Source organism: Dipodomys ordii, unplaced genomic scaffold, assembly GCF_000151885.1.
Source record: "Dipodomys ordii isolate 6190 unplaced genomic scaffold, Dord_2.0 Scaffold205, whole genome shotgun sequence".
Classification (NCBI taxonomy): domain Eukaryota; kingdom Metazoa; phylum Chordata; class Mammalia; order Rodentia; family Heteromyidae; genus Dipodomys; species Dipodomys ordii.
This window is the reverse complement of record NW_012267421.1, coordinates 725,906-738,023: the sequence shown is the minus strand read 5'-3', so window position 1 is coordinate 738,023 and position 12,118 is coordinate 725,906. Positions and strand designations below refer to the sequence as shown.

Genomic DNA, 12,118 nt, shown 5'->3' with positions numbered 1-12,118 from the left:
CACCCTTTGCACACGCACACATACACATCAGTTTGTGAGCACCACGCACAAGCCAGACGCTGCAAGGTCCTGGCAGTTAATAGCTTGAAGGAAAGCCAGATTTCCTATCTGAAGGAGGCTCAGAGATGGACCTGGAAGACTTCTCAGAGAAGAGGAGAAATACAGACCCCAGGAGCTCATCTGATTCTCTGCCTCCACAGGTCCCAGCCCCACAGTTCTGGGACCAGGAGGTAGCAGGCTGGTCTCATACTCCTGGAGACAGGGAAGTGCCAGGCTAGTACTAGATCTCTGAGGGTGAGAGGCCATATCTGGAACCTCATCTTCCTGCCCCTGCTCCTCTTTAGCCTCCCATCCTGCCCTCTCTCTGTGTCTGGCCTCAGCTCTTCCTCAATAGGTCCTCCCCACCTACAGGGAGACCCAGAACCAGCCTGAGGCTGTGCCCCACACCCCCACCTGCCTACCACAAGGCCTGGAGCCAGGAGCTGGCACAGAGCTGGCTCTTGGAAGAGGAGCTGACAGGAGGAGAAAGCCATTCAGGCAGCAGCCTGTATGCCAAGGCTGGAACTGTGGAAGGGCATGGAGTGGGAAGAGATGAGGAAGGCCAGCACAATGTCACAGGGGCAGACTGAGGGAGAGGAAGGGAAGTACACACTGAAGGGCGTTAGGGAGGTATAAGGCTTGGTGGCTAGCTGGACGTGGGCTGTGAAGAAGAGGAAGAGCTTGATCTTGATTGAGGACTGGATTTTTAGATCTGAAGGCACAGAGGTCTTGAGGACTGGATTTTCAGATCTGGGGGTGTGGGAAATCTTGAGGACTGGATTTTCAGATCTGGGGTACAGGAGTCTCTGACCCCTTCTGCTTACTGTTCCCTCTCTCTCTTACCACTGCTGTTTTCCCGTCTGATCATCTTCCTCACCTTGTACTGATTCTCAGCACAGTAACAGTGAATTCTTTGATGCAAACTCCTAAGAACAAATCAGCCCTGGCTGGATCATGTTCTGCCTACAACCGATGGCACATGCTGGTGACATCCTGGCCAACACTGGAGGAGCTCACCCTGCCCAGGGACACGAGAGCAGCACTCAGCTATGCCCAGTCCCTGTTACCCATCAGTCCACAATCAACTACCTGCAGAGATGTCCCTCTTCACACCAAAGACAACCTGGACACAGCAGTCTGTGACTGCGCAACACCCCCCTAACCCTTACCTCGCACTTCAGCCTGGCTAGAAGCTGCCCCACCAACCCACCACCAGCTCCAGCACCTTCTCCAAGAGCCCTATGGACCATACCCTCCAGAGCTTAAGAGTCAGGGGCCCTCTACCAGGACCTCAACCATGCCTCTGTAAGGTGTCCTCTCAGCCCTGCACCACGGATCATAAGCTCTACAGTCGGTATCTGCATGGACACACTTCACCACCAATAATTAAAAGCTTCCCATGCTCTGAGCATCCCATTTTCTCAACATGGTATCCTCAGCTCCTGCCCTTCACCCAGTCCCATCAAGCTCTCCTTCTCTGTTGTAGGGGTAGTGGTAAGAGAAGTCACCCAGGGGAAGAAGATGATCAAGTGAGAAGAGCAAGGAGGAGGAGACCCTGGGGACCCCATGCTTGTGAGGTAAGCAATGCCAATGAGGGGAGGGGGAAGGCACAGCAGAGGAGGTAGAGTGAGAAGTCAGATATCAAGACAGGGAGCCAATCTGCAGTGGGCTCTATGCCAGGGAAGCACAGGACCCCTGTGGCCCCATCCCAGGAATTGAGTTCATACATAGAAAGTTCTAGGGTTCGCCCAGCACAAGTTCCCTGGGTCGTCAGCACTAACTCCATCACTTTCATAAGCACCCCTGGGAGTCACTACCCTGGGAAGACCAATCCAGGCAGGAGGAGGAACTAGAGACTTGCAAGGGGAAATGACATCTTGGTGGCCAGCTGCTGACAGGCCTGGAGGACATATGGCCAACACCAGGCTAGAGAGGGCTCTCCTGAGGTTGCAGTCCCTCTGTCAAGGTCATGACTGTTAGGTGTTGCTGAGACCAGAAGATGCCCACAGCTTGGGTACAGAAAGCTCCATCTCTCAGGCCTGGGAACTCCCAGTAGCACTGGCCTGTGCGAGATGGCTCATAGTACTGGGAATGCTGCAGGAACTCTTGAGTACTGCGCATGGAGAGGGCAGGGACACTGGGAGCCAGACAAAGCCAGGTCGGGACACTGAGGATGATTCCTGCTCACCACTGTTTCACCAACTCACATGTGGCTGTGACACCATGTCCTTGAAATACACCCAAAAGCAAATCTTTGCCACCATGGCCCGTGCCTACTCTGGGAAGGCTGTGGAGCATGGCCTTGAGCCCACACCCCAGGAGCCCTGCCCAGCAGATGTTTCTGTAATACAGAACATTAAGCCCTGGCACAGCCATCTGCCATGGCCAGCAGATGTTGCTGAGATCAGGAATGACTTAAGATCCAGTGAGCAGAGCTAAGGGGCAAGGAGGAATCCAGGGCCAGGCAGGATACTTGAAGGAAAGATCTTGGGCTGGAAGCAGAGGTGTAGACAGGGCAGGGGTTGCATGCTCATAACTTTCCAAGTGCCTTTTATATGCCAGGGACCATCTAGGCACCAGGTATACAGGGTATATACAAAGGTCTGTAATTTTCAAGTGAGGGAAGTGAGGGAAAGGGTGGGGCCAGCCCTCAGCATCTGTACCAGCACCCTGTGACATGCTTTTTGTTTCCTCTACCACAATTCTCATTGAGGAGGGTCAGATGTCTATGTGTACTCCCAAGTTTGAGTGACCAGAGTATAGAGAAGATCCCCCTAGGATTTGCTAAGAATATCTATCAAGATCTCCAGCCCATGGCCTGGAAACCCTAATGATCCAGCTGCCACAACTCTGGCACCTCTTCCTGTCCCCTCTGTCTGTGTCTTATGTCCGTGCAGCCAGACAGCAGAAACACCCAGAACAAGATCCATGACCGAGGGCCTAAGTCCTAAGACATGCCCTTGACCCAGGAGGAGTTCACAGCCTCCTGGTTCTGGAGGACAAACAGTGGGCTCTCAACACAGCCTTGGGTTTCTCTAACTGGAGAAGAAACTCATTTTCCTGCCTTCCAAACAGAACGCACACAGCATCTACATCCCTAACAATTCTGCATGCCAGACAAAACATAGCTCTGTTTTGTTGTGGCTGGGAAATCTCAAGACATCTTTCTTCCTTCCCTCCTCTTCTCACCCTTTTCCTTCTCCTTTTCCTCCCCCTTGTTCACTGAAGGAACACTAAGAAAAATGTGTCAGACTGTACCATACTGCAGAATCACACAGGAGAGAAGGAAAGTACCCAGTCTGGACCTCACCAAGCCTAGGGTCTGGAGAAACATGGAAGGATGTGATGCTAAATGTTGAGAGGCTGCTGGATGCTGTGCTAGGTTCTTGCTGCTGCTGGAGATTTATACACAAAGTGAGTGTCTCCACATGCTGCAAGTTATTGTCATGCAGCTCTGGAGGCCAGGGGCCTGGGAAGGTCTTCACTGGGCTAGAATCAAGGTGCTGACAGGGCTGCCATTCTGGAAGCTCCGGGAGGGAAAAAACCCTTCACTGCACCTTTCCAGAGTCAACTAGCCACCTCATTCTCCATCAAGCCCAGTAGCTCAGCATCAGCAAGCTTCTCTCCCCTGTCTGGATCTCATGATTCTTTCACATGTAAGGACATGTATGAGGGGGTTAGTCCACCTAATTAAGTCAGGATAATCTCCCCATCTCAAGGTTCTGACCTTATGGCATATTCAGTCACTTTTGCTATGTACAGTCACATGTTGTTCACAGGTATGGAGAACTAGGTGTGACTCTGTCTCTAAGCAGCCTCAGGGTATGAGAGAGGGACTTATTCTGCCTACCACAAAGGGAATTCAAGAATCACATAGTCTAATTTTGAAAGCAGAAAAGAAGACCTGAAAAGACCTATTGTGGTCCAGAAGAGGATGAAAGAGTTGAATGTGGATCAATGGCAGAAGAGATGGAAAGAGATGTGTGGGGAAGTCTAGATGCCAGTGATGGGGATTGGTGACAGACATGCTTAGTGCTCACTCATAATGTGACTTATATTCCAAGTAGATGAAGAAATTAGTCTCCAAAACCTCTATTGCCTTCCTCTCTCTTCCCTCACAGTTCTTTCAGAATCACATGCACAGGCCATATATAAACATAGTTGTGTTCCAAAATGGAAACATCCTGGGTCTCTGGATGGCTGTGAGAAGCCAAGTTCCACTCCCTCCTCTGATGACCGCAGTGGCCTATGACATGTACAAACAAGAAATGTCATTGTCCTAAGTCTTTGGATTTTAAAATTGACTTGTCCCTAGAGCATAGTATAGGCTGTCCTGACTCATACAGCAGAGACAGAGAGGTACCTTACAGATGTCACCCTGATTTCCAGCTTGGATGGATAGATGGATAGTGGTAGGAAAGGTAGATGGATAAGTATTTGTGGGAGTGGTGAGTGGATTAGTGAGTGCTAAGTAAGTGGGTGGATGGGTGGGTGAGTAGATGAGTGGATATATGAATGCTTAGGTGAGTGGAGGTGGTGGATGAATGGATGGGTGGGTAGATGGGTGAGTGGGTGGATGAGTTGGTGGGTAGATGGGTGGGTGGGTGGGTGGATGGATGGGTAGATGGGTAGGTAGGAGGGTGAATGGGTGGTTGGGTGGGTGGGTGGATGGATGGGTGGATGGTTAGGTGGGAAGGTGGATGGGTAGGTGAGTGGGTGGATGGATGGGTGGATAGGTGGATGGGTAGGTGAGAGGTTGGATGGATGGGTGGATGAGTGGGTGGAAGGGTAGATGGATGGGTGGATAGGTGGATGGTTGGAGAGGTGGATGTGTGGGTGAGTGGGTGGGTGAGTGGATGGACAGATGTATAGATGAGTGATGGGTGGATGGATGGAAGAATGGATGATAGACAGATGTTCTATTTATCACAGTGGGGATGGCTGAGTGAGAAGCAATGACAAGTTGGAAATCAAGAGTTCTGTCTCCATATTATTTGATTTGAGGTAGTGATAAGAGCCAAGAGGAGACAATTGTCCCAAACAGCAATTGGACAAAAATCCAGGACCCAGAGCTCAAGCTAAAGCTAGAGAAAGGAAGTAGGCATGATCTGTAGGGACTCTGTTTAGTCCCTGGGCATCCAACCAGAGGTGGAGCTCACAAAAAAAAGGCAAAAAATAGGCCTAACTCCAGAAGAAAGAATGCCAACATTTAGAAGCGGGGCTGACAAAAGAGACGAAGAGGAAAACCAGGACAGGCCAGCAACACTGCAGCCAGAAATGAGTTTCAGGAGGGTGACGGTCAAGTGAGGCCAACACCAAGTTCCCACTTCCCTTTCCTCTTCCAGAGAAAGCCAAAAATCAGAAGAGGTCTTGATCTCTTGAGAGCCCTCTCCACTTCTGGCTCCTCACCTAAACCTCCCTCTTCACCTCTCCCTGCCCCCAATTCTACACCAGCCCTCCTGAACCTTCCTGGCTTAGCCTGCAAAGGCCTCACTGTGGGCAGAGGAAGGTGGGCACCATGACGGCAGCAGCACTGCATGCTCTCTGAGCTGTGCCCACCTAGGACCTTGAACACAAAGTAGCCAGGGGGTGGCAGTGAATCGTGACAGTGGGAGGGACGGATTCCACTTAGGCAGGCCGAACTGAGAGGGAATGCAGGGCTATTAGCTCTCGCCTGGAACCGGATGAGGAGAGCTAATCTCAGGTTGTCATGGTGATAATTCTGTCCAGTTCCACACAATGTTCAAAACTCCTGAGACCAGGAACACCAGAATGACAGACAAAGCCACTGTCTTTCTGTGGATATGCTCCAGTATTGTTAGATCAAGGCCTCCATCTGAGCATACAATTCAAAGGTGAAAAATATTCAATTTACTGAAACTTACTTTACAGCCAAAGGTTTCTTCTTTTCATAAATTGAGGTCCCCTACTCACCCATGAAGTAAATGTTGAAGGGGTAGGAGAGAATCCAAGACATAGCCCTTCCCTTTAGGAATGAACCGATCTCAAAACTTGGACCCCAGGCCAACAACACACCTGGGAACCTGCCAGAATGCAGGAGCTCCGTGTCTCCCAGGCCTAAGAATGAGGAAACCTGTAGGTGGGACCCAGCAATCTACGTTTTTATAAGCCGTCTAGGAGCAGGATGTGTTCTCCTGTCTATGACAACCAAGCAATAGAAAAGCTACAGCTGGATAGAAAATGAACCCAGAGTGCCATTCCTACCTCCAGGTGAGTATAGAGGGGGCTGGGGCAAGGCACCCAGGACAGACTAATAACCCGCAGATCTTTTCTGTCCTATACTGCCATAGCCGGCCTCATCCACATCCTCTAGAGGGTAGCATCCAGGCTGGCCAGCCCTCCCTCAGCTGGAAGGCTTCCAGGCTGATGGATGCCGATGGGCCTGCAAAGAGGAGGCACTGGCTGGCCTGGTTCTGGACAGGCAGGCCCTGAGCTGGGCCCCAGGAACCAAGCCCAGCAGACTGTGCCTGGGGACTGCTTGGCCCATTGCAGCCAGCAGAGCAGCCGTTCCCACGCACAACGGCCCTCCTCCTGCTCTGGCCCCAAGGGCACTGCAGCAGAAAAGGGCTTTCCCTCTGGGCAGCAGACCTGGGCACCAGCTGGACTGGCTCTCACCCTCCATGTGCCACCTCTGGCCTTGGCTGTTCCTTGGGTCACATGACAGAGCCAGGCTGGGGTTGGCTCAAACTCCATTCAGCATAAGGGCTAGAGTGAGGGACAAAACCACCCCCAGACCTCCTGTGTAAGAAACACCCGTGACACAAGCCAAGGATGCTGCAAACCGAACAACTCGGTGAGAACACGCCTCCGGCTGCCAAACGTTTCCTTGCCGCACTGCTCCCACTCCCACTGTCTCCCTCACATTGCCATCTCGGGCCCCAGGACCAATGAGGACCAGCAGTGGGAGGAGGGAACGCAACCCCTCCAAGCCCCCACCTCAACCCACACAAACCACCACACCCCCTCAACACACCAATAGTTCCTATTCCACCAACCTACCTTACGACCTTACTAGATTACAAGGATTATAAGAAGACCCACAAAAGATACACAGGGAGAAACATAAACAGGCAATGCATTCATCTGCCGCATAATGACACTAAGAGCAGACCAAGAGCACCATGGTCACTGATAACCTTACAGCAGCAGTAGGAAATTCCTACTGCTTGGTGATAACTCAACACACTATCAAGAGTGCTAGTAGAAACGAATCCTACTTTGCCACCAGTAGTATGAGAGAACAGTAGGTGTGTCTGGATGTGGCGGCTCGTGTCTGGAATCCTAGCAGGCTCATATGAGAAGGTCATCGTTTCAAGGCTAGCCCAGGAAACAAGCTCATAAGACCTAGCTAGGACAACCTTGCTCTCCTCACCCCCTTCCCTGCTCACATCTTTACCTCTATGCCTGTCCCTCTATGCCTCTCCCTTCCCTGAATCTCCATCCACTCTCCTAAGCACAAGTACAGCCCTCAGACCTATCCTTCTCCTCTCAGGATTCTTTCTAGATGTTCCAAACAGCACTGGCCTGATTCCTAGCACAGACCTAGAAGAATATAGACAACCCCACAGCCCTCCAAACTGAGGCAGTCATACTCATAAGCATAGCATCTCTATTAGGTACTTAGCAAACATTGCCCACTACCCTGTGCACTTCTCCATGCGTTTCTCATTCAACACAGTAACCCTAGCTTATACTGTTCAAGCTGGAGCTAGGGAGAGCTTTAGGACACAGTGTCATCTCCTGAGGCTTACACACAGTGGCTGAGGCCCAGACACCTTGAGTTCAAGTTCAAGTTCCATGTCTGCTCATAACACCTGTTAAGGTGCAGAACCTCCTTATGCCTCAGTTTCCTAATAAACAGGAGTAACAGAACTCTAGGTTTCTCTAGTGGTCTGCCAGCACTGTGCCTGGCACTCAGCGAGTCTAATCCACATTGGCCATGCACATGATCATCTCACCCCCTCCTTGTACAACGGTCCTAGAGCAGGAAAGAGCCATGGAGTTCGTGGCCCAGCCTGGCCATTAGTCTCCTCTTTCCCCCGCTGCAGACTGTGTAAAGCTTCTGTTATATTAGCTCTGAGGCCTGGCCTCAAGGTCATGGGAGGGAAGAACACAGGGGTGAGACCCTCTCTTTAGGCAGGTCACTGGAAGGTGAAGCTCCCTCTCTCCTCCAGGTGCTCAGGACTAGAGGAAGGTTATTGCCAGCCTCACCTCTGAGGAACCCTCATCCCATGCCCTCCTCCATGCTGTGGGGTTCTCTGCCACTATACCAGCCAACAGGAAGTGCCTTCTCCCTGTCTCCTTCCCACTGCCCACAGCAGCTCTGGGCAGTGCATCTCTCTGAGACCCAGCCCTTTCCGGCCCTCATGGTACCCTGGCCACTGTGTATCCAGTAAGCAAAGGAGGGTTGAGGGCAGGCAGGCTTTCAGCCCCCAGCTAAGTCTAGCCTTCATGAGTGGCCACAAGAATCCAGAGCTCCCCTAGAAGTGGACTTGGAATGTATACGCACCCTCAGAGCTGGCCCAGGGCTCTGACACAGGTTGTCGGAGTCCTGAGTTGGCCAGCTCCCACCCCAGGCCTCTTGTAGATGTGGCCTCTAGTTTGGAGTCATCTCTCTGGGTCATCTTTCATTCTTCTCTGCTGCTCAATGCCTACCTATGCCCTTGGCCTACCACAGGGCCCTGTTACTCCATCCAGCCCTGAGAACCACCTGGAGTCTTCAGACATCAGTGGCTGTGGCCACCTTTGGTTCTGATTTAATCAGCATGGATGGTGGCTGGAGTACATTCTTCTCAAAGTCCCCAAAGACAATGCAGTTCCTGCATTGCCTGACCCTCTAGCAGCTCCTGCATCATTTGATCCTCCATCCGTTTCTATATTATCTGACTCTCTAGCAGGTCATGTCTCCAGTCCTCTAACAACAGACTCACCCCAGCCCTCCAGCACACCAGTAAAAGGCTCCTGCCAGCACTGCCTTGCAATCCTCCACTTTAGCCAGGACACTCATGGAGCAAGTCTCTGTTGTCCTGCTGCAGCCCAGGGCTCAAAAGATGGGGCACTATTAAAAGGCACACAGCTCCTGCCATCCTGCCCCACCCTACCTCACCTTTCTCCTCCTAGACATAAGGATAGCAGTGGCTCTACCCAGAGACCTGACATTCAGGAACAACAGAGCTTGGAGGCAGATATCTAAGATCTAGACCCAGCCATGTGATCTGAGCAGGCATTCCCCTCTAGCACTTCACTTTGTATCTCCTAAACAAGACACTTGGACCAGATAATTTTTGGGTAGTCTTTGAGTCTCCTCCAGATCTGCACCCATCTGGGCCCCTGCCTCTGTTTCCCTAGTAGGTGGACAGACCTATACAGAGTCCACAGGGCTGAGCCTATGCTGGGTGGGCTGGGTCAGGGCTGAGCCTTTGCTGGGCAGGCTGGCAAGGCAGCCCTGACTGGGGCACCTCTCTCCTGGCTGTCTTCACTGAGGCACAGGACAGGCAACTTAAACTGCTACATCTAACTGGGCTACAGATCAGTGAAGCCTTCGGACACTGGGTGCTCAGAAAAGCTGTGAGGGCTCTAAGGAAATCATATAGCTCCTGACCGGGGAAGAGAGCCCACCCTCCAGTGACCACACAGGAGAGGGGGGCAGAGCCACCAGGCCTCCATGTCCTCTCAGATGGGAGCAGAGGATGCATTGCTTCCATGGGTCCCAAGGACCCGCCTGAAGCAGGGAGTTAGAAGCAGAGGTGATCTAGAGCCTCTGGGCTTCACAGATGCAGCACTTCTCCCTTGGCAATAGGAATCATTCAAGGGCATCCTTTAATGCCTGGGTCTGGGGTGCCATGGGCCCCCTGGAAGAGGCTGAGGATGACAACACCCCAAGACTGTGGCCATGTCCACCACAGGCACTCAGCCCCCCGGGAGCCCTGTGGTACACAGTCCTGGTGACCAGGACACCTGCTGCTCTCTGCTCTGACCTCTGCCCCGGCACTTGGAGGAGACAGTTCCACCTGACACTGACCAATGCTCTCACAGCCCAGCCACCACAGCAGCTGCATTTCAGCTGCCACCGGCCCAGGTGGCAACCCAGCAAGCTCCCTGGCCAGCTGCTGGCCAGGCCAGGCTCCAGCTGCGTCTTAGCCCCTTGGGGAGACAGGACTGCCACATCCAGAGGCAGGATGCAACAGCCCCAGAGCAGTGCCCTCTGTCATGCTGCAGAGTACAGAAGATACTGGGAAAGGTCACCTCCATGCAGGGATAGTGAGCTGCTCTGCGACCTCACTCACCTGGGGAGGAATCATTGAAGTCCAGCAGGCGGTTGGCCCTCTGGATCTTCTCCAGGCACACAGCTTGCTCCTTCTTGAAGATGCAGTCAGAGTGCATGGTGGTGGCCTGTGGGACACACAGATGGACTGTAAGACTGGTGGGCAGGGTGACCACCCATAAGGCTCCTAACCCAGGGCAGAAACCAGAGGGTACTGGGAAGAAACAGGAAAAGTAGAGCAGAGAACTTGTTCTAGGGCCAGGGCATCCACTCTCATAATTACTATGGGGTTCCTCTTGGTCACCAACACGGTGAGGCCAGCATGGACCCCACTCTTCCACATCGATAACCTTGGCAAACACCCATGAAGTACTCCAGCAGGGCAGGCAACTATTCTGAATGTCATGAGTGTGTGTGTGTATGTATGCACACACACATACACGAGCATGCACATGTGTGTGCATATGTGTAGGTGTATGTGAGATAGTTTGTATCATTGTCCATTTTACAGACATGGAAACAGACAGAGATAGGAACTTACCAGGCCTCACGGCTTAGAGGACTGGAGCCAGGGTGTGATTCTAGGCAGCCTGGGGCCCCCAGGATCAGGCAAGCAAGCAGGGGCTAGGCTGAGAGCATGCCTCTCCTGTCCTTTGGGGTTGCAGAAGGAGGAGGCATTCAGGATCCTCCTCTCATTTACAGAGGAGGAGAAATGATCTCAGAGAAGTTAAAACACCACAGCCCAGGTTACATAGCTCTTTCATGCCCAACAACTCTAGCTCAGAACAGGGGACTTCACAGCACACATCGCGATGATGGCCACTGCACTCGATGATGCTGTCATTTGAATCAAGGGCCAGGATGGCTCCATCAAGAATGTGCATGCGTGTGGAGGGGGTTGTGGCATCTGAGCTGCTGAGGGCCATGCTCTCAGGCTGCTCCAGTCCTGGAAGCTCACAGGTGTATAGGCAGCTCCCTGAAGGCTCTGAGTTTGCCAGTCACACAGGACAGCAACACAACAGGCACCCAGACTCCTAGGCAGGGTGGTGGGGCTCATAGTAGGGAGCCTTCACTTCCCACTTGCTCCTTGCCAGAGGGCCATCAGCAGAGTACTTCTCTAGAGTCCAGAGCTAGCAGTGCCGATGGCTGAGAAGAGGAAGCTAACAGAGCCTCTGCACCCCACCCAGGGCCTCTACATGCCATGCTGAACAACATGGAAAGGGTGGCCATCCATAGATTTGAAAATGTGGGCCTCTCTCTAGAGGTGGGGGTCCATCTCTAACTCCAAGATGCTGGGGGTCCCCAGAAGGTGCTGGGATGAGCATAACTGTGGGCACACAAATACAGGGTCTCTGGGATCCGGAAGAATTATGGAGGGAGGTTGTAGGTTCTTACCACAGGCAGTAGGAGAAGAGTGGCCAGGACTACCTGCAGGACACCAGCCATGATGATCAGCTAGGACAGTGAACTTGGCTCCCAGCAGCCTCAGCTCAGCCCCACACGCACAGGCTGCAGGGAAGGAAAGGTGTTGAGTCCTGGGGTGGCACCAGACACCTGCAACATACTCCCAGCCCCCAGGGGTCTCCTTCTGGGACCTGCATGCCCAGTTCTTGACTCCCCCAACCCACAAGCAGGTGCCAGCATTGAGTGCTTACTCCAGCAGACAAGCCAGCTCATTCCAATATCTGAAAATATTCACACTGACACAGAAAGAAGCATATGCACAGGGCTGGGCATGGTGGCCTGTGCCTCCGTCTAAGCTACTGGGGACATGGAGATCAGTAGGTTCACAGT

The 12,118-nt window shown here is 52.5% G+C and overlaps 1 protein-coding gene across 4 annotated transcripts in view; it reads right to left on the bottom strand.

The window, feature by feature from the left end:
• Adcyap1r1 (adenylate cyclase activating polypeptide 1 (pituitary) receptor type I) overlaps positions 1-11,770 on the bottom strand; it is a 34,879-nt gene extending 23,109 nt beyond the window's left edge. For all 4 annotated transcript variants that reach the window (XM_013035138.1, XM_013035139.1, XM_013035140.1 and 1 more), the window contains exons 1-2: positions 11,720-11,770; positions 10,347-10,452 (exon numbers count right to left, since the gene is read on the bottom strand). In XM_013035138.1, coding sequence (XP_012890592.1) covers positions 10,347-10,452; positions 11,720-11,770 — 157 coding nt within the window. The remainder of the gene's footprint in view (positions 1-10,346; positions 10,453-11,719) is intronic.
• Between the last annotated feature and the right edge of the window lie 348 nt (positions 11,771-12,118).